The following is a 27543-nucleotide window of genomic DNA, read 5'->3' as shown; positions in this document are numbered from 1 at the left end:
TTGGCATCCGTGGTATATAACAAACGCACCCAGAACTAGCTGGTGTTTTTTTTATTATTAATAATCTTTATTGCAATATACAAATTTAACAAGCATATTAACCTCCAGGAAACAGAAAAGTTCATGGAAAATGTTGTGTTATTGAATTAGTAAGTATGTTTCTGGTTGTCCTGTGGAAGGTAACGTGGAAGTCGAAAGTACATTAGTCAAATACTGTACTAAAATACAAGTAACCCACTTGCGTTTCCATTTTTCTATTTTATATCTTACAATCTGTATATGCATATTAATACACCAAACATTTAATGGAGTTTGTGTAGACTACTTGTAATTATTGTACTCTCCTCTACTTATTAGAAATAAGTAGTTAAATGGAAATTCAACATCATCTGTCGGTGTAGGGACACTCAACTTGCTTTGTTTAGCGGCCAGTTTTGCAAGGGACCAGTTAATTAACAAACATTACTAATCATTACGTCATTTTAAAAATAACTGAACATAGTAAGGCTGCATGCAATGATTATTTTCATCATCATTTAATCTGCTGATTATTTTCTCGATTAATTGATCAGTTGTTTGGTCCATAAAACAGTGAAAAAATGTTAATCGCTGTTCCCCAGAGCCCAAGCCCATAACTCATAATGCTTTATTTTTAAATTACTTGACAAACTTTACTGGGACTGACAGATAACTCACATATTTTATTTCATTTAATAACAGAAATCGTAGTTGTAAATCTATCTATCCAGATGTTTCCGTTGTTACCATGACAACCGTGATGTCAAGGCTCTTGCATCAGTACCGCTCATGGACCGGTGTTATAACTGATTCTCAAACTAAGTGGTTGCTGTATGCGCGTGCACGTTTTGTTTTATAAGTTACAAATTTCATAGTTTCTTAGATGTATTTTTTAAATATTTGGCTGTAAAACAGTGCTTACTAATACAACAATTGTCGCCACAGTACACATTAAATGCGACTTTAAAAATCACCAGAAATTATGTTTGTAAATGTGTGACGAATCTGCCGACGGACACATGGAGCGCGCTCACGCCTACGGCAACCAGTTAGTTTGACAACCAGTATGGATATAATACACGCTCTACAGTAACAGCGCCTGTTTTTAGCTCAAAGGCGTGGTCGAGGGGAAGGACGTAATCCATATAGCGTCAAATGGTATGCAGACTCCGTCTTTCTCATGGGCGTGAAAGACGGACCTTCGTGTGCTCGTCGTGTCGCAGCTTCTGCTCTCCATCTAAAGGTTTGACACTTTTCACTGCTTCACATCTGGGTGACTAGCTTCCCTTAGTTAACATCCAGTAACAACAGCAAAAATGTGGGGTTCACAATTCTCGTAATAGTTAAGTCCGAACAAACATGGACTTTTCGTCCATTTTCCTGTCAGCGTTTACTAACAGCTGAAAGTAACTTTGTGTGTAGTGGGTCTGTGTTCTCACAGCATTCACATCTAAAGTTGGTCTTCTTTGAACAGCTGCATGCTTCCTGTATTAATTAAAGCTTTAAATTCAAACATTATATCGAGGAACATTTATGGCATATGATCCCGATCCCAGAAGAAGTTGGAAAAAATATAGTGATTTTGATCCCCTCAGAACATAATTTAACATTCTTTGCATGTTTCTACTCGTTTTTTAAATGGTAATTTGTTATCCAATTTAATTGATTGCTGATTTAAATTTGTTATTTGTTAGAATATTATTTAAATTATAAATATTGTTTCACTTGAAATCAAAATGAGTTGTATGCAGATTATATTGTGATACTGTTGAAAATAGACAGTAAGTGTGTTATTGCACTATACAGAGTTATTTTTATGTCATGTAAGTAGAATAAAAATTCTGTTTGACCTTTGGACCAATTTAAAGTAAACAAAGTTATTTTTTATTGTACCCTGAGATAGAGTAATTTACTGTCCTTTGAACTGTAGAACTGAACCTGCAAAGTCCCATTTACAGGAGTGCAGACAAAACGAAAATGACCATTGAGAACTGAGAGATAACAGATCTGAATAGAACGAGTTAATATTGTTAAGATTTTTTAAATATATTAATTAAATAAATAATGAAGTGGGGTAATTTGTGAGGGTGCATTAGGTTCCCTTTAAGCCCATGCCAGACTTTTTACATATTTTGACAAATTACACAATAGAAACATCAAAAATAGGTGGCACTGACCTGTGGTGTATTTTGGGCGTGTGCCTGAAAATGGATTGTAACAATCATATCATAATGTTATCAATATGTCAATAAATCCTTACCAAGTACATGTGTACATTAGGTACTTGGAGGTGATTCTTCACAGATAGTGGTGTCTATTATGGCCTCAGGTGAAGTACTACTTGAAGTAACTTTCTCCAGTCTGTTAATCCTCATTAATATCCTGCTGGGTATGCTAACTAATCTAAAGGAGAACTTCACCCCCAAATTGTTTGTTTATCCCCTGATGTTGACTTGAATTCCTATGAATTTAAGTGAAAATTACAGTGGTTACCTTTTAATGTATTTGTTGTAGTTTATGAAATCAGTTAACATAATCATGATGCCTTTTTCCAGGCATAGTCTTAGGGTTTGAAAACCCCTGATCTAGTCATATGGTGTATATTTCCAAAAAACCTTGCTAATGAAATTATTTTGGGCAGAAAGAACTGAAGGAAAAATAGGAATGCTACAAGTATTCCTACCACACGGTACGAATACTCCACTACAAGTAAACAGTAAAAATGTACTTTTAATACTGCTCAGCAAACAAAAAGCTTTACCACAGGAAATGTCTGGTTCAGAGTGTCATGAGATGAACACACATTACATAATTCTTCACAATTGAGAAGCTGAAATTATGAAATGTTTGGTATTTTTTACAGGTGTCTGGCTCTTCTTGACCAATGACAACAAGCAGCATCTTCTCTGTCCAGTAAGGAAGGTGTGGGCTCTGCTATGAATCAGTGTGAAGACAGAGAGGAGGGAGTCCCTCTCTCTAAAAATTCTCTGTGTGGGGAACATGACAGCCAGGCCAGAGCTCAGGGGTGAGATGAAAATCTCTATCTGTCCATGACTCCTCTACATGTCTGAGTTCAGCACTCAAATCACTCCACCATCATAATCAACTCAAAGCTGTTTGTGTGTTTTGTTGAAGACCAGAGCAGCAGCACACTCTGGACTCTCCTGAACCTGAACATGATCCCGCTAGACCTGGAGCTGGGCCTAAACCTGAACCCAGCTGTCTGTCCTTCAAGAGTGATGAGTCAATGGAGATTCCTCTTAAGTTTAGACAGTGTGCTGATGCCAGGTAAGGATTTAAAACTAACATAAACTAATTTTGACACAAAGTTAGCCATTGTCTGTGCTAAAAATGGAACACATTTTTCATAAGTGTTCATCCAACGTGCACATTAATCTGTGCTGTTTTTGTGTCAGAGTCCAACCAGACTCTTCTGAACTCAGCTGTCTGTCCTTCAAGAGTGATGAGTCAATGGAGATTCCTCTTCAGTTTAAACAATCTCCTGATGAAAGGTAAGAATTTAATTTAATTTTTGACACAGAGTTGGCTGAACAATTTGTTCATCTGTGTTTATCCAATGTGCACTTTAATCTGTGTTGTTTTTCTTTCAGGGTCCATCTGCAGAGACCAGACTCCTCTGAACCTAGCTGTCTGTCCTTCAAGAGTGATGAGTCAAAGGAGATTCCTCTTCAGTTTAAACAATCTGCTCATGAAAGGTAAAAATTTAACATTAACAAAAAGCAATTTGTGTCACAAAGTTTGAAAATGTCTGAAATCTTAAGTGTTTCTATGAAAAGCTGTGTCATAGAGAGGTTGGAGACATTGAGCGATGTTGTTTACATATGGAAACAACTTGTCACATGTTCAGACAGTCTCTCCACAAGACACTAATAGTGTTGATCTGAGTTGTTCACCTGAGAAGTGGCAAACAGCTGTATGAGGACTGAAAAAAGAAAGCTGAGAGAGAAGTGCAAACCCTGCCTACTTTCACACCCCCACAGAGTTTAACCAGTCACTGAGTGGGTTTTTGCAGTCCGAGTGTCTGTTTTAGAAAGTTAGAGAAATTATCAGACACAGACCCCCTAATCTGATGTTAACATGGTGGGGGGTGGGGGCTTTCAGACACTGTTCAACCATATGACAAACAGTTCTGATGGAGTGTACTGACTCCTTAAAACATTTCTTCGTGTTTGGACTGTTTAAGCAGAGAAGCTTTTTTTTTTTTTTTTTTTTTTGTCATTTTACTTGTGTCACATTATTTTATTTAGTCTGTCCCTTTGTCCCCGTCTCCAGCCACCTCTCACTTCATCTGTGCCATGCATTACTTAAGAACTCCATCCCTATCTGTCCCATCAGATGCCCCCAGACTTTATCACCAGCCCCAGTCACCTGACTCCTACATCACCTGCTCACCTGTTCCTCATCCCTTCATTACCCCTCACAGTATTTATACAAGCTCACATTTTGCTTGCCAGATCATCAATATTGCTTTGTGGCTTTGCTTTCCAGCCTGTGTAACCTGCAACCTGAACCTGGATCTGGACCTGAACCTGCGTCCTAATCTGTGCCTGCCTGCTTCCCTGCATGTATGTTTTACCTGCCCCATTCATGTTTATTCTAGAAGTGTCTAGACTTCTATACAAACTCTCTGCCATGCTTGCTGCCTCGTGCTCACCTGCCTGATAATCTGGGAGCTGTGCAGAACAAGGACTCTGATACAAGCTCCACATGAGCAGCTGGAGGTTCTTGGTGCTTTGCTCCAGGACACTTCAGCAGGGTACAGTGAGAGGTTGGTGAGAGCTGTTGAAACAAAACCAAACTGAGCTGTTGATTTTCAGTGGGATCAGCAGGACTGTAAACCTTGACCACCACTGGGAGCCGTTTTATTCACTGTTCATATCCAAATATCACTTAATAGATTTTAACTTGGTTTGTGTGTGTGTCTGTGTAGACAGAAATAATGTGAGCTAATTCTTCATGATTGCTCCACAGAGTTGGCCAGGAGAGCTCAGAGGTTCCCAGTAGTCATTCTCCTCAGCAGTATCAAACACATCTGGACTCCATATTTAAGGTCTTTATACATACAACAACTCCTCTTACATTTATTCTATTCACAATAATCTCCATGCTGCACTTTTCAGGCCAGTGAGTAGTTAGTCTGTCCAACATGGATCCGACGTTCCATGGCTTTAGTTTGGGGGTGTCATTCATATAATATTCCTTTATTCCTTTACAGCTACTGGAGAAGAATGTAACAACTTTTGTGAAAAATGAGCTGAAGAAGACTAGGAAGTTTTTGAATTCAAATTACTCAAAATGCTTAGAGAGTCAGATGAAGGACGAGGAGGTGCTGGATGGCGAGGAGGAAGAGCAGGGAAGGAGCAGCAGAGTTGCATTACTGAAGATCACACTGCACTTCCTGAGGAGCATGAAGCAGGAGGACCTCGCTGACTTTCTGCAGAGCAGTAAGAAGAATTGTATAAAGTTTTAACATGATCAAGAGAGAGATCAAAATATGTTCACAGAGGCTATTATTTCTTTGAGGAAATGAAATGTTAAAATATTTTCTTGTGTGTTCATTCAGGTTATCCTGTTCCAGTTTGTTCTCAGCATAAACTTAAATCTAACATGAAGAAGAAGTTCCAGTGTGTGTTTGAGGGGATTGCTAAAGCAGGATACCCAACCCCTCTGAATCGGATCTATACGGAGCTCTACATGACAGAGGGAGGGACTGGAGAGGTCAATGATGAACATGAGGTCAGGCAGATTGAAACAGCATCCAGGAAAACCGACAGACCAGAAACAACAATCAGACACGAATACCTCTTTAAACCCTTCCCTGAAAGAAATGAACCAGCCAGAACAGTGATGACAAAGGGAGTGGCTGGCATTGGGAAAACAGTCTTAACACAGAAGTTCACTTTGGACTGGGCTGAAGGCAAAGCCAACAAGGACATACAGTTCATATTTCCATTCACATTCAGAGAGCTGAATTTGCTGAAAATGAAAAAGTACAGCTTGGTGGACCTCATTCATCACTTCTTTATTGAAATGAAAGAAGCAGGAATCTGCAAGTTTGAAGAGTACCAGGTTGTGTTCATCTTTGACGGCCTGGATGAGTGTCGACTTCCTCTGGACTTCCACAACAATGAGGTCCTGACTGATGTTAAAGAGTCCACTTCAGTGGATGTGCTGCTGACAAACCTCATCACGGGGAACCTGCTTCCCTCTGCTCGCCTCTGGATAACCACGCGACCTGCAGCAGCCATTCAGATCCCTCCTACGTGTGTCGACATGATGACAGAGATCAGAGGGTTCACTGACCCACAAAAGGAGGAGTACTTCAGGAAGAGATTCAAGGAGAAGAAGCAGGCCAGCAAAATCATATCTCACATCAAGACATCACGAAGCCTCCACATCATGTGCCACATCCCAGTCTTCTGCTGGATCACTGCTACAGTTCTCGATGATGTGTTGAAATCCAGAGAGGGAGGAGAGCTGCCCAAGACCCTGACTGAGATGTACATCTACTTCCTGGTGGTTCAGTCCAAACAGAAGATTGTCAAGTATGATGGAGGAGCTGAGACAGACCTACTCTGGAACAAAAAGAACAGGAAGATGATTGAGTCTCTGGGAAAACTGGCATTTGAGCAGCTGCAGAAAGGAAACCTGATTTTCTATGAATCAGACCTGACAGAGTGTGGCATCAATATCACAGCAGCGTCAGTGTACTCAGGAGTGTTCACACAGATCTTCATAGAGGAAAGAGGACTGTACCAGGACAAGATGTTCTGCTTTGTCCATCTGACTGTTCAGGAGTTTCTGGCTGCTCTTTATTTCCATATGAAATTCATCAACTCTGGTGTCAATCTGCTGTCGGAAGAACAAATAAACTGCCACCGGTCTGCAGAGACACATTTCTACCAGAGTGCTGTCAACAAGGCCTTACAGAGTCCAAATGGACACTTGGACTTGTTCCTCCGCTTTGTAATGGGCCTATCGCTGCAGACCAATCAGACTCTCCTTCGAGGACTGCTGACACAGACAGGAAGACACACACAGACCAATCAGGAAACAGTCCAGTTCATCAAGAAGAAGATCAATGAGAATGTGTCTCCAGAGAAAAGCATCAATATGTTCCACTGTCTGAACGAATTAAATGATCATTCTCTCGTGGAGGAGATCCAGCGGTACCTGAAATCAGGAAGTCTCTCCACAGATAAACTCTCTCCGGCTCAGTGGTCAGCTTTGGTCTTCATCTTGCTGTCATCAGAAAATGTTCTGGACGTGTTTGACCTGAAGAAATACTCTGCTACGGAGGAGGCTCTTCTGAGTCTGCTGCCAGTGGTCAAAGCCTCCAACAAAGCTCTGTAAGTACAGAGAGAGTTGAATTTATTTGTCAATGGTCTATTATATTTTGAACAGGAAAGAAATACTTAACTACTTTTGTTGTCCTTTTCCTTCAGACTGAGTGGTTGTAACCTCTCAGAGAGAAGCTGTGCAGCTCTGTCCTCTGTTGTCAGCTCCCAGTCCTCTAGTCTGAGAGAGCTTGACCTGAGTAACAACAATCTGCAGGACTCAGGAGTCAGGCTGCTGTCGGTGGGACTGAAGAGTCCACTCTGTGCACTGGAAACTCTCAGGTCAGGATTCATCAACCTGTTCAACTGTTCATTTCCATTTCCATATGGATAAATTCCTCACCGGAGTGCATTCCATGAACATACAGTATGTTCTCCTGCTGACAATTCGAGAGGAGAATTTCTTTGTAAGATCTAAAGTTGAAGTTACCCTGAAGGATAAGTTAGTTTAACACATAAATCAGAGAAAGCCACTGATGAAACCAAAATGCAACAGTCAGTAATCTCACAACATATTAGCAAAGTCAAAATATCTTTTAAAAATGAGTAACAGAGTACCCTCAGATTATGTGACATGTTGTTTTGTGTCTTTGCAGACTGTCAGGCTGTTTGATCACAGAGGAAGGCTGTGCATCTCTGTCCTCAGCTCTTAAATCCAACCCCTCCCACCTGAGAGAGCTGGACCTGAGCTACAATCATTTAGGAGACTCAGGAGTGAAACTGTTTTCTGCTGGACTGGAGGACCACAACTGGAAACTGGACACACTCAGGTATGAAGAGGCCTGCAGCCACAGACAGTCAGACTGATACTGTAGGTAGAGCTGGAAACTTTCTGTCACACTGACGCACCAAGGTGACCTCAAACAGCCAGAACTAATAAAAACTGACTCATCAAACTGTTTGAGTCCCACATCAGATGATCAATACAGACAGAAGAAGTCTGGGAACAGTAACCAGGATATGTGAGAACAAGAAGAGGAGGTGAAGAAATTGCGTTTTGTTTCAACACTGGAAAACAGGACAGTTGTGTATCCTGTTGTGTTGCACATCATCACGGTTGGTTGACATACATCGGCATCGTGCAGGTTTTTTTAATGCACCTCATTTGCAACCAGCGTGCGTTGCCCTTGAGTCCAGTAATTATTGTGAAAGGACAAAGAAACAAACAATTAGGGATGCATGATAATATCATTAAAGGATTTTAAATGACAGATGACAGTCAGCCACAGACGCTCAGAACCAAAAGCTGACTGTCCACTTTGTGTCACAGCACAAAGAGTTTTATTTAGGACTGTACCAAATTTATAGGGGGGCATAGTGAGGGCTCTCTGCCTGCAGACAAACTTGAACTGTAATATTTTCAACCCAAGATCACAAATAATAATAACCTGTGTTAACTGTTGCTAGGAGACAGGATGTGAACAGCAGTGTCAAAGTCAGACACTTAGTTCATTCAACCAACCACACCGACCTCCTCTGTAAGTGGTTTTGTGGAGCTGTAGCAATTTCAGCCAACCTTCACCTTTATTTTTGAGAAACAACGGTCACAATTACACAAACTAGCTTGTCATTTTAAAGCTTCAGCAATCAATATTTCTATATTGACAATAGATCAGCACTCTGTGTAGTGAAGTGTGGTGTGATGGTAATGAACCCACAGAGATTTGACTCCATCTTTGCAGCTCTTCAGTACTTTTTAGCTTCTTTTATCTTCTAGTTTTGGTCTTTGGAGCACGTTTCCTGTTTGGTTCAGTCTCAGTGTTTCCAGCAGCACTTGTTCTCATCCATCAAGCAGACAGACACAGTGAAGGACTATTTGATGAACAAAGTGGAGCATTTAGCATTTAAAGAGTCAGATAATTCTGAGGTTTGAGAGGTTCTGAGAGGTTTGGTAGTTTGGTACCAAAAATTGAGCTAAAAAAAGAAGGAATATTGGACTTGCATTCATCAGGTGGACACAAATGAATGATGATGTTTCTCTGTGTCTGCTGAATGTGAACGCAGGCAGCTGATTTATATCATATTAGACACAGCTACTTGTCAGATGTTGTGTTGCTGCTGCTTATTTTCACTGATCATCAAGTGGACAAAGATATCAAGTGATACAGGGTGATTTACTGACTAATTGGTAGAGGAAAGTGAGTCTGAAATTTATGATATATGTTTGCATGCTGAAAGAAGATGTGCCTGTCTGACCCCCCTCCTCTTTTCAGTGTGGAGCCTGATGGAGTCCAGTGGTTGACACCAGCTCTGAGGAAGTGTAAGTGTGTTTTTTTAATTTGATTCATGAAAAGAAAGCAGTACTCATTTAAGCATCCTCACACCAGCCACTACGCTCTGTCAAGATGTTGATGTTCTGACCATGAGTACTACATTATGACATGAGTAGTCTGTACTTGGTCAGGCTGAGGCCACAGCCATCTTTTAAGTCTTTAACTACATACCTGTAAAGTTTCAAGACTACATCATACACAGCTGTGATACCATGGCTTTGGAAAAATCAGTCCACAGACATAAAAACACCTGGCAAAGTACTCAAAACTGCCTCTGTTATAATTCTCACAATATCTGGTGTCTCCTGTACTACGAAGCAGCTTTTTGTTATCGGGCTTAACTAAACCTAACAAAAGCAAATGTGCTATGTGGTCACTTGGCTGTGGTTATCAGCTTGGTAATACAACCCAGGGTTTCCCAATGTAGTGATGAGCATGTTCACGTAAACAGGGCAGAGTTTCACTCTTCCTCTTTGTTCCGTACGTTTTTTGTGAAGAACTGTGGCCATGTGCACGTTGATCAAAGATCTCTGTCAACAGATATGTGTGATGTTAAACTGATTTAAGTAAGAACAACCAAGGCTCTTTGAGTTTATTCATTTGTTCATCAAAATGACGACTGAGATTAAAAAATATTGGTCCCTGGTAATCTCTCCTCTTGACATCATCATCAAACTGTCAATAAATGTACAGATGATAGATTACTTACTGCAGCTGTATTGTGTCGTGTTCTCTCCGTCAGATTCCTGTGAACTCACACTTGACACAAACACAGTCCACAGAAAGATCAAACTGTCCGACAACAACAGGACGGTGACACATGTGGACGAGGAGCAGTCGTACCCTGATCATCCAGACAGATTTGACTTCTTTCCTCAGCTGCTGTGTGAAAATGGTCTGACTGGTCGCTGTTACTGGGAGGTCGAGTGGAGCGGAGAGGTTTACATATCTGTGACTTACAGAGGAATCCAAAGAAGAGGAAACAGTGATGAGTGTGTGTTTGGGAGGAATGATCAGTCTTGGAGTCTCACCTGCTCCAACGGTCGTTACTACGTCTGGCACAATAACCAGGGCACATCCATCACCACCTTCTCCTTCACCTCCTCCTCCGACAGAGTGGCAGTGTATGTGGACTGTCCTGCCGGCACTCTGTCCTTCTACAGAGTCTGCTCTGACACACTGATCCATCTCCACACCTTCAACACCACATTCACTGAACCTCTTTATCCTGGCTTTAGGTTCTGGTCTGTTAAATCTGGTTCCTCTGTGACTCTGTGTTCTCTGAAGGAGGGAGAGCGTTCTCACTGCTGACCAGATGACCATGATCCATCATGGATAAAGGAAACGCATGGCTTATTTTAATAAGTCTGGTAATTTAAGTGAGAGATCTGCTCTGTTACTGTGGCTTATATGAATTCCTGCTCAACCAAGTAACTGATACCACTGAAGAGCTCTGCTGCAGGCTAACTGTCAAGCTTAAATTAGCTGTGTGGCAGAAGATAGCCAAAGATGGACAGGAAAAGGAGGAACAAGAGAGAGGAAGACATGCAGGTCGGAGTCCTCAGTGCACAGGGCAAGTGCTCTATCAAGTGAACTATTAGGATGAGGCAACTTGATCATATCAAGCTGACATTTAGTTTGTCTGTTTTGCCAAGCCATGTCCCTTGCTTTGTTAATTGCATCAGTATTGACCTTTTATGACGTCTGTCTATGTTCATACTATTTGTTTGGATGTTTTGCTGACTGCATGTCTAAATGGTTTTGCAGCTGAATAAAATAAAAATAAACTTCCTGATGATGTCTGTTTAAGTGTATAAATTAATAGAATTTACTGTACTGCACCGCCCCCTCCTGGTCATTTGATAGCAGTATTCTTGGAGCAGGAGATTTATTTCCCCCAGTGCTAATATGGCAAGAACACAGTAACTGTTGTAGCTCCAGAGCAAGTCTGACAAGTAGATAAATATAATAAAGATAGCGGTAAAATAAATAAAAAATAAAAAAAACATCCTGCAACTAGCTCAAATCAAATAAGAGTATATAAAGGTAAACAAAGTTGAAGCAATGAACAATATAACCAGCAATTATTTATTTTATACTTTTATATACTCTTATTTGACGGTGCTTTGGCGCCGTCCAGTGGTCAAAAATTTGCGTTGCAACTTTTATTTTGACTGGGTTAGCCGGAGGTACCGCTATGCTATTGTGTCTAACTTGACACTGTTCATGTACTTATTCAATGTGGCCACAAGAGGACAATGCACTAATTACTGTGGCAGATATACGCAGCAAAAGTATCAATGAAGTCAAAGATTGGAAGTGGCAAGTTGATTTCTGTCTTTTGAATTTAATTTTAAACTACCATTATCCTTTTGCAGTATGAACTGTACGAATAACCTACCCAACAAAAATGATACCAATATTGACCTAATTTACAGCTACAAATGCCATGAGGGCGTTTTACACTGTAATCTGAACATATGCTGCCCTCCGGTGGTAAATGTGCGTAACTAAATCGAGTACAACTTTTATTTTGAATGGGTTGACCGGAAGTATCACTATGCTATTGTTTCTAGATGATGATGCTCCTAGAGTGCCGTTGTAGTTACTCAACGTGTCCACAAGATGACAGTACACACATTACTGTAAATATATGTAGATTGATTTGGGCAAAAGATAAGTTGACGTCAAAGAATGGTGGACGTGGCGAATTGTTTTCCGCGTTTTGAGTTAATTTCTTAAGTTTTACAGGCAGTTATATAACGTAGTTATCCACCCATCACTCTTTTACAGTACGAATTTGAAGAGAATGGACACCCCAAAAAAATGGTCGTGTCTTTAAGAGATTCCCAGTCCTGCGAAAAATCTCGCGATATTACTTCGTACAAAGTCGAGAATGAACAAAATTTTCAAATCCCGCGAGAGGTTCGCGAATAAAGGGTTCCCTTAGACACGACGATTAAAAGACGACGAAGACGTGACTCTCTTGTATTGTGCACTCTTTGACTCTGCTGCCTAGCAACAAACATGAGCGAGCTAGCCAGTTGCCTGGTTAGCAACTCTCATGCGCAACGTTAGCTGGAACGTAGGCTCACGGATAGATAGCAATGCATTTTCAAGCCGTAAATGCCACATATTTTACCCAGTTATTGGCGTTAATTGAACTTTATCCGCCGTTTTGAAGTGGAGGACATTCGGTCTGTTCAGTTACTAGCTAGATATCATTAAAGGGTGGAGCAGAAGGTTCTTTTTCTCTGTGAAAAGTGGCTAGCCGTAGCTAAGTAACCTTAGCAGCAGAGTCACCCACCGTCTCTCACCACAGAGAAGAGCAGAGGGAGGTTGTAGATATGTGATTGTGGGTTAGCTGGCTGGTTTGCTCATCTTAATGCTGGCGGAACCAAACGTGATTTTACAGGTAAGACGTTTCCCATTGAGTTTGCTAGCGTTTCATTCTTCTTCACCAGCACAGTTTCCTTCAGCCTGCTTTAACGGACTGTACCAGCAGCTGCTTGGTACCTAAAGACCTTCCTGCCAGCTGTTCAACAGGTCACATCTTGACCAAGGCAGGGGACTCTGATGTGAGTGAATAAAGCAGCATTAAAAGCTGACAAGACTTAAATACTTAATTGCCCTAACAGACTTTGAAAATGCACCCGACAACAACAGTAAACCTAAAGAGAAATGAGTAGTTAATCCACTGGTGTTATAATAGTTTTATTCTCTTTATTCCTTAAAATATTGCCTGTAAATGTACTTTGTGGCCTGAGCAAAGTAACAGTGAATCTGTGAAAGTGACTCACTGTCTTGGAGGGGAGGTGTTTTATCTTCTACATACCAAAAAGTTATTTTATATGGGCATAGTAAAGCATAGGATATCCTGCTGCATGCTATGTATAAGGTAAGTATACATTATAGATTCCTTCTCATGTCTTTAAAGGGGCAGTTCACCCCAGAGTCAAATATGTATATTTTTCTTTTGGCCTGTGATGCTTTTTATTTATCTAGTTTATTTTGGTGAGTTGCTGAGTTTTGGAGATATTAGCCTTCTTTCAGATATAATGGAACTCAATGGTAATATGTGGTCCTGAAGAAATACATTTGAAAACTCAACAGTAATGTCTATTTACAGAGATCGTGACCCAGTTACTCAAGATAATCCACAGCAGTGTTAATTTTGTTAATGAAGTTTGACGCTTTCTTTATGTCCAGTGAAAATATTCTAAATATAGTGTACATTTAAACTGATTTAGTTTTTTGTTTGAAATTTTTTTTTTTTTAAGTGGTTAAAATAAGTTTTGTTGTTGACCCTCTCCACAGCAGATCATTGCCTAGCTTCTGACCCGGTGTTCCTCTCTTCTTCTCCTAATTTGGCGCATGCCCACTGACATCTCCTATATGTAATACACTGACTGTTGATGGGTACCTTATAAAACTCCATTTGAAATTGTCTGAATTATCTCTTTAATGGAGAATCAAACTGAAAATGGCTTCTGAAGACTTCTCAACTGTCGGATATTTTAGAAATTGTTGATCGCTATTACCCTGAGTTATTACCTTGTATTGTTAGATTGTACCACTCTTTGTGTAGAAAATTAAAGATAAAAACATAATTTCAGTGACAATATGACCATAATGAATTGCCTACTCCTGTCATTGATATCAGCAGTATATTTGACCATAAATTTTCAGTCATTCTGTGTTAGCAGACTTTTTAAGAGTAGTGGTGAACTCCTCTCCAAATATAAATGATGTTGTCAACAGCCTGTGCACAGCGAGCTTCATATCACCAGTGTCTGTGAGCATCAAACAAATTTAAACACACATTTAGAAACGATTGCACTGAGAGACGAGAGGACTGCAAATGTGTAACTTGGCTTGTGAATCAAAGTTGAAAGACAGAAGGGGGTCTAGAGTCAGATGAGTTTAAGAAATTGTAGAGGTGAAATCTAATCTCACGTACACATTTAACAGTAAACTAATTGAAACCAAAAAAGTGTGTTCAAGTAAAGAGCAGGCTGTTTATTTTAAGCCACGTTTTGCCTGCATGTTAACTGCTGCGTCATGCAACTCAATTATAGTTGATGAATAATATCTTCTCCTGCAGTACATATTGTGAGTCAAATCCAGACAGGCTGTTGGACATCAGTCACACAGCAGGTTGTAAGTGTCCATGGGGAACAGCTTTCCCTCAATATGTTGTTTAGCTTTGCACTCAGCAGATACACACATAGAACTGTGGAAGAGTTGCCAGTTGCTATGTGGAGTCTGCTGCTCTCTGTGCTGATGGAAGAACAAACACATTGCACTGTCACTCCAAACAAGTTCCTTGTAAAACTGTAAAGCCATTAGTTCAATGTGAGCACATATAATAGTTTAAAGGGTAATTTCAGTCATTGTGTGCACTGTATTAAACTCTTTGCTAGAGTGTACTCCTCAGCCAATTTAATTTTTGTAATTATTACCACTGAAAGTAATTAAATTACAAATTTGCCAAGTTATAAAAATGTTTCATTTTCTACTTTTGAAGTTTTGACTGTTGGCCGAACAGAAGAAGGTGTTTTAGGCTCTGGTAATTTGAGATTGTGTTGTTGACATATGCAAAGAAGAAGATAGAAAAATAAGATGAATCAATAACAAAAATAAACATTTGTTGCAGCCCTAATAACTTATCATACAAAGGTATCTGTATGTTCTAAATTTTTGGTTGTACAGGATAAGAAATACGTTTTATGTTATCACCAGATCTGACTAATTTGTGTGCTTATATGTCATTTGATAAAAGTTAGCTGCTTCCACCTCTACCCAACCAATTTAATCAGAACTACTTTTAGGTGGAAGAAGATCCTAAGCTAAGATGCTTTAAATTAGAGAGGATGTCACCACTAATCTGTAATATATTAATGTAAGATTGGTTATTATAAATCATATTAATGCAACGGTCTGTGGCAGTATCAAGTATTTTTTCATCAACAGTGGGTAGAAAGTCGCTTCTAAACCAGATCAAGCTGTATTAAATTAGAAGAGAACATTTATGTTGCACTGGTGTTGCTGTTTCTGCAGGATGTGCTTTACTTATAGTATCTTAACATGTTATACATTCATGTTTTGTTCATGTTGCACTTTCAGGTGGTATATGTGTTCGTTTCACATCACTGAAACTACAGAGGCAGAGTGGAACTGAGAACACCAGCCGGACGTCGCCACCATGTTGGAGGAGGACATGGAAGTGGCCATCAAGGTGGTCGTGGTCGGCAACGGAGCTGTGGGCAAGTCCAGTATGATCCAACGTTACTGCAAGGGCATCTTCACTAAGGACTACAAGAAGACCATCGGAGTGGACTTTCTGGAAAGGCAGATACTGTAAGCAGATTGTTCTCATTCCTCTATCAGTTACAGTGTATATCTAATGTTCCTGCAGGAATATGGGGTACCAAAGTTCACCAGTAGAGATTTTTTTCAGTTTGCAGTTATGACGATCCCATTAATGAATGTTGGATCCTTATTTTAGTGAGGAATGGCCTCTTTGTGTAACAAATATGTACTCTGTATATTAAAAGGAATAGTTCATATTTGGAGTAGGGTTGTATGAGGTACTTATCCATAGTTTAGTGTATTACCTACAGTAGATGGCAGTCAGCCCGCCCCCAGTTTAAGGAAGCACCAGAGGACCAGTGCTGGAAGCTAAGGCCCACCTAAAAGAATCAACATCAGTTTAAGTGTAGGCCATCAGACATCATTTTCCAACAGGAAACCGCTGTCATATAAACCAAATACAAAAACGGTAATTTTACCTCACAGAACAGGGGAGTTGCTCGTCTGCCACTTCCTCAATATGCTAATCTATTTGCCTTTTTGTGTGACTTAGGCATTTTAAATGGTCACTTTGGATCCATTAAAGTCACACAACCACACAAATATACCAATCAACTGAGGCAGCAGTCGGCCAGAAACTCATGTATTTTATATGGTAAAATAACTGTTTTTACCAAATGAGTCTGGTTGCTTTGGAGGAAGTGATACTTGTACAACAGCACTTTCTTGTCACAAAAGGCTGTCTGACAGCAAAGTAGAGCTGTGAATATATTTTATATACACTTAAACTGGTATAGATTTTTTTAGGAGGCTTAAGTACATTTTGTTGCTGAACTGTCCCTTAAGAGTTCTCTTACTTAGTCATCAAAAACAATGAAATGTCCCATAATAATAATAATAATAATAATAATTCCTGGCAGCTATTTTGATATGAAATATCAGGCTAAACAGGTGTTCCCAATTATACAAATTAAATTTCTGTTCCATTCAGGTCAAACAGAGTCAAAGTGCTGCTATTGTGCATGTTGGCTCACTGGAAAGGCTCTGCAACAATAAATGCAACATCATAATTAGTATCATTGTTAACACCTGTGTTTACACTACTCTATGGTATCAGAATGCCTGCAGTGAAAATGGTCTATACTATAGTGTAAGTTGTTGGCAAAACACATTTACTTGATAAGCAAAACAATTTACTGAGGAAGCAGTGAGATAAAAAGTTTTGTCGCCAGCTACAGTGTCTAACAAGTGCAGATTTGGCAGTTGTACATGAATTTAATAGAAAAACTAGTGTGATATGCTGGACTGGATATTGTTATGCTGGCTGTAGAGAAATTATTACATAATTTTCCCACATTATCTGCTCATCGTTTCAGTGTAAATGATGAAGAGGTTCGACTAATGCTGTGGGACACCGCTGGGCAGGAGGAGTTTGATGCTATAACCAAGGCCTACTACCGTGGTAAGACCCCTGCCGCTGTGACAAATGTAACACGGCTGTTTGGGTCACTGACCCTCCCTGACTGCTGTCACAGATTTTATGGTTGACTGGCAGTGCGGCATCTAAAGCACATGAACAGTGGACCTCCAGTGGGCCTGTTCTTAAGCTTACCCAGTGTTTTTTCAACATCAATTCTGTAACACGTTTTTAAAAATCATACTAGATTAAATCATTTTTAAGACCATGAACAGCTTGAAAACATGACCTGTGGTGTGCTGTCTTGCATTACAGGTGCCCAGGCATGTGTGCTAGTCTTCTCTACCACAGACAGGGAGTCGTTTCAGGCTATTGACAGCTGGAAGGAGAAGGTGGAGGCAGAGGTCGGAGATATTCCCACAGTTCTAGTGCAGAACAAAATTGACCTGCTGGAAGAGACTGTTATAAAAAAGTAAGTAATAGCTTTGTTTTAGCAAAACTAATTCTGGAACAGTAAAGCAATTGAATGTACATGTATAATTTCCTCTCACCTACAGTGCTATTTATCCATCTAGATTGTTATGGTGTGAGTTGCCGAGTTTTGGAGATGTCTGCTTTCTCTTGATTATAAAGTAGGACTAGATGACACTCAGCTTGTGGTGCTCAGAGTACCAAAAATACATCTGGAAAAACTCAACACCAGTGTCTCTTTCCATAAAGCATAACCCAGTTACTCAAGATAATCCACAGACCTTGTTGTGAGTGTCAGTGTCATGTAGGAACTATTTTCTTTCTACTGTAGAATCTGACAAAACTACTTTCTTTCTGCATTAGAATCTACAGGAACTACTTTCTTTCTACCAGACTGCCAATGCTCAAAATTAAGGATGTTCCATTGGCCCAGGGAAAATAAAACTTATGGTGTCTGGGACAATGTAGAAACTTACAAATAAAAATGAAACTATTACATTCATGGAATATAGGCCTTTATCATGTAATTGTCAGGGGTTCAAATTCAGTGGCAAGAAAAAATTATTAGCCACTGAGGGAAAAATGTTCATTTCAAGTCATGCAGCTGGTCAGTATCTCCAAAACTCACCAAAACATCCAAACAGTGTAGATGGATAAATAGCTCTGCAGGACAGAGGAATGTGTATTTTTGATTTTAGGGTGAACTGTCCCTTTAAAGATAATCATAATGACTTTAACTTGCCATGAATTCGCTCCGTTCTCTATTTTCTAAACTTGCATTGCAGTGAAGAGGCTGAAGCTTTGGCTAAAAGGCTGAAGCTGAGATTTTATCGAGCGTCAGTAAAAGAGGACCTCAATGTCAACGAAGGTAGGTTACTGAAAATGTGGACAACTGGTCTGATGCAAACATTTTCATTCTGGATGTTGCTGTGTTAACATTTCTGCTGGTTCTCTCGTTTTAGTTTTTAAGTACTTAGCTGAGAAGTATCTTCAGCGACTCAAACAGCAAACGGCAGAGGAGACAGAGGTGGTCCATACAACAAGCAATAAAATAGGTAAAGAATCTTCCTGTACGACATGTTTCATTTTATATTTAAAGATTTTGAGTTTTTCTGATATTACTCATAAATTCTGTTTTTTTCCAAAGGTGTTTTTAATACCACAAGTAGTAATATCTGCAACCAGAGCTCCAGCAACGGCAGAGAAGTCATCACTTTGCGACCTAACAAACAAAGGACCAAGAAGAGTAAAAATCCTTTTGGAAGCTGCAGCCTACTCTAGATAAAATCATTTCATTTCAGTGACTGACTTTTGTTTCTGAGACTAGACTGGTCGTTGTTGTTTTCTGTGGAGGTAGCCACATTTAGAGACCAAAGCCCATACAGACTGGGAAATGATACTACTTTAATAACCTGATGTTTAATCTGAATCTGAAGTTGTGTCCACACATTGATAGTTGAATTTCCTTTGATTCAGCCTGGGATTTCTGTCAATGATCTGCACACAGAACCTGTCAATGTTTGTACACTCTTGGGTCTTTGTGGTTGCCTTAAGTAACAGCAACAGCTGCAGCTACAGTGCGTGCATGTCATGAACTTAATAATACCCCAGAAAAACAAAAGCAGATTTTTATTCATCCATTCCTGTTTCTAACATTTCGACTGTGCAAGATGTTTGCATGTATTGTAGAAGATATGCAGATTATTTTGTACCATATTTTTCTAACTGTCAACAGAATATGGTTCAAACTATCCTGTTTATCGTGGACAAAACACTATCGAATCCAGAGTTAATTCTCTGTTCAGAAGTATTTTTGTACGAATCGCAGTGTTGAGTGATATTTTCACTGAAGTGTTGACATAGTGCCAAATTAACTGTAGTTAAATATTAATACTGCAGGGATATGGATGTATAATGAAATTAGTAGAATGTGCTCCTATGTATAACCAAATATCAATAACTAATGACACAAAATGGGCCTCTATGTCTGCTTACACTCCACTGAATTGCAGATTTAGTAACCAAATTGCAAGACTTTCACAAAGTTTAGGACTTTATGATGTAAAACACGAGTAGAATTAATGACACTCTGCTCTTTGAGTCATAGTACCTCAAGTCACAATCAGTTATAGCACTAAGTTTTTGATTGCAGTTGTTTACATTTCACATTTAACTGTGCTTTTCTTTAACTCTGGTACAGCCTTGAGTGACTGATTGGTCAGCTTCAGAGTGATTACATTTTTATGTATTCAGATTTCAGTATATTTCTGACATTTCAAACACTAAACGTGGTACAAGATTTTGGTTTTTAATGTTTTTGGTTTGGCTCCTGTACTATATAATCAGTTTCTTTTTTGTCGTTGTCATTCTGCTCCTTTCTGTTGAAGAAAGGAAGAGTGGGACCAGAAAGTTGAAAAGAAAATCTCAATGCTCAGTGGTGTCCGTCCCTGTGGTATGCAGTCTTGCTCTCTGAAGGTACAAAAAAACTGACCACCAGGACCAGATATTTTGATTGTGTGCCTGAATATGCAAGAAAATGATGTTTTCTTCTCACTACATGAGGGTACTCCAAAAAAAGATCTCCCAAAATAATACAGCTCGCTGTGAAACAAGCACAAAGAAATATGTTATGATGTGGAAAAGTCTTTATTAAATTTCCTGTCTATGTATTTTACATGGAATTAGAATACACAGGACATGTGGGAGTACATGTGCATGCACGTTTATGTCTTTTCAAAAACTTATCAGATCTCCGTTAGAAACTTTGCCCAGATTCAAATGAACTTTATCTCAAGAAGTTCAGGTGGGACTGGATTCATTCATATTATAGCCTCATTGTCTGTTGAAAATCCCAACAGGTGCTTAAAATGTGTTCCAGTTATACCATCGATACTAAGATCATGTCACATTCAAGCATTCTCAGTTGGTTGTATGTAAACAGTGCTGTTTAAAAAAAAAAAAGAAAAAAGAAAGTGTGGCATACCTGTGCATGCAAGCCTTTTTTCCACATCAGTGAATGTCCAACCATGGTTGCAATGCCACAATGCCTTGTCTATGTTTACATTCTCCACCAGTGACCACCAGTAAGCATTTTAATCCCCACTCTTGCTGTTTTGTTTAAAATTGCCTGCACAGTAAATCTGTAAATAATTATTTCTCAAACTCTCTCTTATTTGTAACATTGTGTTTACTTTGCCTTTTTGCTTTTGACTGAATGGATTTAGCGCACTTTATCATTAAGATGGCATATAATCTTAAAGAATCATATGTTGAAACTAACCATACTTATATGCTGTCACTCAGGTGTTGTAATAATCTTTGTGTCTTTACTGTTACTCTACTTTTTCACACAACTTCATAAACCAATTTCACACATTTAGATAGACAAACCAACATATGTATGCTTTCAGTTGGACAAAAACAACACTCTTTGTTGGATTTTTGTTTAAACAGTGAAGATGTATCATACCTTGAGGTGTGCAACACAGCTGTGCACCTGATGTTATGTTCTGGGGAGAAAGTTGATGGTAATCTGACATAAATAAAACTTGACTTTTTTCTTGGGCATCCAGTGTGTAATTTCAAATGACAGATCTCCTCTGCCATTACAATCTTTTAACTAAAACTTGATTATCGAAAACATTTTGTCTGTGTGCATTTGGTTGGAGTTAAGACACCTGTGACAATCATCACATGAAAGTTAAAGGTGTAATATGCCTCATTTCCCTTTAAAAACTGTATAGACTCAGAAACATAATCCCTTTAAATCATCATTTATGATGTAATGTGGTGGTGTCTGTATCTGCCCCGTGCTAAGGATGCTTTATCGCACCAAAAAACGTCAGCACTTGATGTCCTGGGAATGAGACACAACAATAAACTATCTTTCTGGTGCATTTGTGAACAGCTCGGACAAATTTTACTGTTTCTACTTTTGAATAAGTGACCAAGATAGGTGTCAGAGTTCAGCCTTAACACCAAACAACTGATGCAGTGGGGCAGTGGGTGGTGGTGATTGTTGCTTTAGTGTTCACAGGTCCCTCTGTGGATGTTGAAGGCTGGGAGCTAGAGTGTGACTGTGTGCACAGAGTGTGTGCACTTCAAGCCCCACCAATGTTCTTGTATTTTGGTAAAGGGCTACCCTTGAATAGGAGCTTTTTTGGGGGTTAAAATAATGTTCCTGGAATTTAATTTAGACCCTGATCTCTGCAGTGGAAAGGTACTGAGTTCCTCCAAAGGTCTCTAGTCCCTGGGGAAAGTTTCTGTGGTGGAAATGTGTCTCTAGTTAATGCATTTTACCCTTGTATGCCTGTATATCTAATTAGCATGTGACTTTGCACTAATTTCTTGCTGTCCTGTTGTCATTGTTTTGTCTGTAGCTACATACAGGAAATTAATGCTTTGGCTAAGTCTTCATTTTAAAAATAATAGCTTCATCTTCTGTATTTGTGTGCAAGTAAGTGAATGCATATCCCTCTGGATGGTGCAAAATGTTTTCATTTAGGCTCTTGAATCTTATAGGTCCCCTGAAAATCACTGATATATGCAAGCTTGGTCATTGATAATACAAGTATGGATGTGTTCTTGTATTCTCATGTACTACAGCAATAGGCCACCATTAACATATTAAAAGATTGTGCTTTTTATTTACCTTTTTGACACATAAAAACAGCTTTGTGCAAATATGAACTAAAAATCCACAGCTTAATGTGATTTGTGTTGCCTTCACACAAAGAGGTAGTGTATGCACATTCAAAATCCTTATCAAGTGTCTGTTAAATAGGTGAGACAATGAAACAGAAAAAAGATACTTCGACACTGGATTTGTTGTTGTTAAACAGTGGAGTATGACAAATCTTTTTCTACCTTATCAGGTGCACATGTGAACACACACTGTGTACTGACTATACACATTAAACAGTCCATATTAAGTAATTCAGTTTAAATGACAATAATATGAACGGAAATCTTCATTATGCCTAGAAATCACTAATATTTCTTCAGGGGGAATGATGATGTTTGTTACTTTAACTTTTTTGCCCTAAGATTCGGGATCACTGACTTTTCCCATAAGGCAGTCCCTCCAGGAAGTTGCAATGTTGCAATCACAATTAATGCCAATTCAGCTAATTCCCATAAATTCAACACTACCAACTACAACTTTTACGCAAATTTGACCAGTCGTTGCTGCTTCCAGTTCCACCAGCAGTCCCCTGTGCAAGCTTCATTCATGTATTTCTTAATAAACTGACTCAATATTTTATTAATTTATTTTTTTTATTTTGTCATAGGTCCTGAAAAGAATGCATGGTTTGGTTTTAATATCAACATTTATCAATGCTCAGTGCATGTTTTAATTTTATAATTTTGTGCTTGCTGTTTTCACTGAGTTTGAGCTCCAAAAAGATTTTGCATCTTTGGGGAGAACCCAACAGGAACACTTCTTCATTTAAGAAAGAATATTTTATTAGATTTTTTGTAATTCTGAGCCTTTTTGTAAAGGTTACTTGGAACACACAGAAGAGTTTGTTTCTGTGTTCTGTTTTATTCTCCCTGGAACAAGTTGCCTGCAATTTCATTTCAAAAAATGCCTAAAAATATTGCAACATGCATCACAATTTGCTTCTGTAAAATCAGACATTTTATGCCACCAAAATCCCCAAAAAGGCTGCAAAAATCCTGGAGGGACTGATAAGGACTGGTTTGCTGCTACATGTAGACTCCTTCTAAATGTTAGTACAGGATTACAACCGTTCTCGGTGAGGTTAGTGGCATTAAAGACACATTTTATGTTTTGGTGAGAGGTCTTATTGACAGCCATTTGCGTTTGGTTTCTCCAGTTTTTGGTGATCCATAATCTTGATGTTCTTCTCAGCATTTTCAACGTTCCTCAACAAAGTCTCCAGCCTCCGCTTGATCTTCTTCTGGTCCTCCAGAGCACAGCTGATGACGATGGCCTGAAACTTCTGGTCGATGGGGACCGGCGGTGCTTCAGTCACACAGGCCGCATGCAGGGCCATCAGTCGCTGTCGGCTGCCATCTACGTCGTCCAGTAACTTTTTCACCAGTTCATCGATGATGGATGTGGCCTTCGACAGCGCGTCCTCCTGCTGGGAGTTTCTGATTGTTCCAACAGAGATCTCCACAGACAGTGTGCGGCCCATCAGACGGTTTGCAGTTAAATCTAACTCTTCTCTCTCCCCTGGGGAATAAAAAACAAAAAAGAAATCAGTGCTGAACAAAATACTCTAACCATACAGCGATGGCCACGATAATAAGGACACCTGCGCATTCTACTGTAAGGGGGCAGCCCTGAGATTCAGCTTTCAAATCCCTGCTGTTGTCCTTAATATTTGTGCTCCTCTCTCCTCCCACCACCCAAAGAAGTGCAGCTCAGGAGAATGTGATTGTACTAATGCGCTGTGGATCCAGTCCAAATTTGATGCAGTGTAATCCAACAGGATCACCAAAAAATCTATTAACTTGTGAAGCTTTTGAAAGTTAATTTTTTAAGACTTGTTCCAGAAAGGTGTTTGGGTGGGTAAAATGAGTTTGGAATTACATTTTATTATAGGTCTATTGTTTTTTTTCACACATCTGATAAAATAAGACTTAAAGGAGAAATATATACATCCATATTGTTAAGAAATGAAATAAAAAGTTAATCTGAGCCATAAATGGCATATTAAATAGGTTGAAACCCTTTTTAATACACATTCTATGATTGAAGCAAGTTGTTTCCCCCCACCGTCTCCTCCCCAGACAAGATGTGTGAAATCTTTTATTTTGAAACTACCAAGAGACATTGATCAGCTGTTTATAACTCTGACAATTTTCTATTAATGTAAAGTTAAGCCTGTTATCCTGAAAACAAAAGCTCATTGCTTCAAAAATACACATTCTAGAGTTGGCATTCAGTGATTTCTTGCTTTCTGCCAGACAGACTTCATCAACATCTACACTTCCTAAAAGATTATTAATGGTGTCTTAGCACTCATAACCAGACACTTACTCATTTAGCAAACATCTAATTAATGTGGAACGGACAAACAAAAAGACGGAAATTTCAAAGGAGAACATACTGCCTGTAGAAATGTTGTCACAGAAGCCAATCTCTGATGACATATTGTGGTAATTTCATGATTTATTACAGTAAATATATTACAAATTTCTCCTTTAATTTGGGAAATGGTAATGTATGACAATGTAACAAACTATCCTGTGTCAATCTGCATGTAATCCTGTGACATCAAGTGAGGAAAACTAAAAACTCATGCAAACTTCTATCTAATCTTGGGTGGGGTGAAAAAAAATATCATTTCATTCCTTTTTAACTCCCATGAGGTTCTTGAACAACACCGCCCAACCACAAAGCAGCATCCGAAGCATAACCTCACTGGATCACAATGTTAGAGAGGAATCAGAGCAGCTAAAACAAATACAGTCAAACAAGGTGGATCACACTCTGTATGAGTTTGTTTTTTCCAGTGAAGTCAGATTGTGAGTGTCAGCAGCCTCACCAGCACAGATGTTACGCATTTCTTGACTGTTCTGTATGGACTGAATCATTTCCAGGATGCACTCCCTTTCCTGCTCCATGGCCGATGCTGCTTCGCGCAAAGCCTCCACCCTGACAGACACACACAGACAATACATGAGCACAGACATCCAGGCACAATCACATCCTCTGAATGGAGAAATAACGGACTGGACGACTAACCTCCAGTCCATTTCATCACTATTATTATTATTATCCTACTGGGTTAATACAACAACTTATTATATTCTAGCTAAAGTTTGTAATTAAACGTGATCTGCTTCACTTTAAATCGGTGCAACAACGATTCCCTTCCCCTTCTGCTAGGATTTATAAGTACTTTAGTTGTTGTATTATAAAAAATGTGCGCATCCATGAAATAAATGAACCATAATGCGTCCGACAGCCTACATACGGTGCACTGTGCGGTACATAAGGCACATGCTGCGGCCTGGCACTTCACTGTACCTCATTTCCAGCTGATCCAAACTTTCCAGAAGTCTTCCGGAGCGATCAGCCATGGACAGTGTCCTGCTGAACTTCGCGCAAGGAGCGTCGGTCATCTTCGCTTGTATTTTCGCTTGAGCCATGATGGTGAATGAGTATTATTGTTGTTGTTGTTGTTGTTGTTGTTGTTATTATTGCTAGGATCCGTGCCGGAGAGAAATCCTTCCCGTGTGCGATCAACACCCTGAGCTGTCCAGCTGACTGTCCTGTGGCTCCTCCGCTGCAGCAGCGCCCCTGGGAGAACATTTCCAAACATGGGCTGCAACTTCCTTCACTCGCTCCTCACAGAAGCTTCCCGAGGAGACCAGAACAGGGGTTCACAACCTCAGGTCCGAGGACCCTCTGGAGGTCCCCGACAAGCTCCAACGGGTCCGAGATGTACATGTGTCATTAGAACTGCTTTGACTGCTTTTTTCCAGTCTTATTTGCAGGCTTACACAGAATGTGTGTTGAACAATTCCTACATTTATGCAGATTTTTAAGAAACAGACTGCATTATCAAGCATATTACCATTTATTTACTTATTTATTTGTTTATTTGTTTCTATATGGTAACTATTTGGAGATAAATGATTAATGGTTTCATAAATTAATTTTAGCTCCTTTGGCTCCACTGTAGTGGTAGGGCTGAACGTGTTTGAGAAAATATCTAATTGCGATTATTTTGTGTGATATTGCACTTGTGATATGAGTTGAAATGTGAAAGGGAATGATAATTTTTAGATAATTACTCTAAAAAATATTAACATGATTATTGTATGGCGACCTATACTGAAAAAAGATATTTTATTTAAGTTTGTACAGTATGATATGATGACATATTTTGCACCACCTTTGATTTGAAAATTGCAGCAGGCTATAATGAAGTTTTGATAAAAATTCAATTAATTGTTCAACACTAGTAGTGGCCATGTGACCAGTGTACAATTTATAATAAACAAGAACTGATGGGGGATATTTTCCCACAAAAAATTCTGATTGTTATAATATAGGCATATTGTGACCTTTTCTTTGCATTCGTCCACACAAAATGAATTGTTTTTTTCCTGCAGATATTAATGTTTGATAGCTTGTGAACATCAATACTAAGGTATTTGTTATTGTTTATAGTAACAGTTAGATGACAATGGCAGGGGCAAATTATAGAACTGGATTTACTGTGTCATCCCAAGTGTGAGGTGCAGTCATCATCACAGCTGTAACATATGAGAGGTTGATCCACTTTCTGTCAACTCAAGAGGATCCATAGCACATTTTTAAAATAGCTGGTATGGCTTATTAACTTGCATGATCTACTGGCGGGCAGATAAAATGCATTTAATTTATTCAGTCTGATCAGAAGCAGGGATAACATGTACACACACCGGGGATAAAAAATGAATGACCACAGGGGGGGATATCAAAAGCTGAGCCCACCCCCCTCAACGATGCTCAACCAGCATGTGTCCTACATTTTCTGCAGGTTGACTTTTCCAACAGAAGTTCAACTTTTCTGTTCAGTGATAGAACAAAAATATCAAATTTAAGGGTTCTACTAAAATCTACAACATATTTCCTTCAGCCCTGCTTGAGGTAATGTGTGGAAGATGAACAATTTTGATGAATAATCAATGTATTGTTTTTGGGATTCTCTGTATCCAAGTTGTGAGG

At 39.3% G+C, this 27543-nt stretch overlaps 3 protein-coding genes across 3 annotated transcripts; 2 read left to right on the top strand and 1 right to left on the bottom strand.

Moving 5' to 3' along the window:
* Positions 1-791: 791 nt before the first annotated feature.
* On the top strand, positions 792-10960 carry LOC146315101 (NLR family CARD domain-containing protein 3-like). The gene is made up of 12 exons (XM_084736637.1): positions 792-1261; positions 2882-3043; positions 3154-3306; positions 3435-3530; positions 3630-3734; positions 5011-5089; positions 5255-5483; positions 5603-7388; positions 7485-7658; positions 7973-8146; positions 9590-9636; positions 10392-10960. The coding sequence occupies exons 2-12, from the start codon at positions 2955-2957 to the stop codon at positions 10958-10960; spliced, it is 3501 nt and encodes a 1166-aa protein (XP_084592763.1). The 5' UTR covers positions 792-1261; positions 2882-2954.
* A 1590-nt stretch (positions 10961-12550) lies between these two features.
* Positions 12551-21414, top strand: rab23 (RAB23, member RAS oncogene family). Its single transcript, XM_084735682.1, has 7 exons — positions 12551-13064; positions 15776-16009; positions 17338-17423; positions 17694-17850; positions 18635-18717; positions 18812-18904; positions 18997-21414. Exons 2-7 carry the CDS (start codon positions 15855-15857, stop codon positions 19128-19130), a joined length of 708 nt encoding a protein of 235 aa, XP_084591808.1. The 5' UTR covers positions 12551-13064; positions 15776-15854; the 3' UTR covers positions 19131-21414.
* Positions 21415-23509: 2095 nt separating this feature from the next.
* bag2 (BCL2 associated athanogene 2) lies at positions 23510-26145 on the bottom strand. Its single transcript, XM_084735681.1, has 3 exons — positions 25855-26145; positions 25370-25479; positions 23510-24051 (listed from the first exon to the last, which is right to left on the bottom strand). The coding sequence occupies exons 1-3, from the start codon at positions 25974-25976 to the stop codon at positions 23657-23659; spliced, it is 627 nt and encodes a 208-aa protein (XP_084591807.1). The 5' UTR covers positions 25977-26145; the 3' UTR covers positions 23510-23656.
* Positions 26146-27543: the final 1398 nt, after the last annotated feature.

Source organism: Lutjanus erythropterus, chromosome 14 (genome assembly GCF_056507025.1).
Source record: "Lutjanus erythropterus isolate fLutEry1 chromosome 14, fLutEry1.hap2, whole genome shotgun sequence".
NCBI classification, from domain to species: Eukaryota; Metazoa; Chordata; class Actinopteri; order Lutjaniformes; family Lutjanidae; genus Lutjanus; species Lutjanus erythropterus.
This window is presented reverse-complemented; position numbering and strand designations above follow the sequence as displayed.

Excerpts from the sequence above, each read along its gene's own strand:
- LOC146315101 (XM_084736637.1), top strand. The coding sequence starts at position 2,955 with ATGAATCAGTGTGAAGACAGAGAGGAGGGAGTCCCTCTCTCTAAAAAT. Across the intron at positions 5,090-5,254 it reads ATCTGGACTCCATATTTAAG|CTACTGGAGAAGAATGTAAC; the intron begins GTCTTTATACAT and ends ATTCCTTTACAG. Across the intron at positions 8,147-9,589 it reads TGGAAACTGGACACACTCAG|TGTGGAGCCTGATGGAGTCC; the intron begins GTATGAAGAGGC and ends TCCTCTTTTCAG.
- bag2 (XM_084735681.1), bottom strand. The coding sequence starts at position 25,976 with ATGGCTCAAGCGAAAATACAAGCGAAGATGACCGACGCTCCTTGCGCG. Across the intron at positions 25,480-25,854 it reads TTGGATCAGCTGGAAATGAG|GGTGGAGGCTTTGCGCGAAG; the intron begins GTACAGTGAAGT and ends TGTGTCTGTCAG. Across the intron at positions 24,052-25,369 it reads AATGCGTAACATCTGTGCTG|GGGAGAGAGAAGAGTTAGAT; the intron begins GTGAGGCTGCTG and ends TTTATTCCCCAG.
- rab23 (XM_084735682.1), top strand. The coding sequence starts at position 15,855 with ATGTTGGAGGAGGACATGGAAGTGGCCATCAAGGTGGTCGTGGTCGGC. Across the intron at positions 17,424-17,693 it reads AACCAAGGCCTACTACCGTG|GTGCCCAGGCATGTGTGCTA; the intron begins GTAAGACCCCTG and ends CTTGCATTACAG. Across the intron at positions 18,905-18,996 it reads TACAACAAGCAATAAAATAG|GTGTTTTTAATACCACAAGT; the intron begins GTAAAGAATCTT and ends TTTTTTCCAAAG.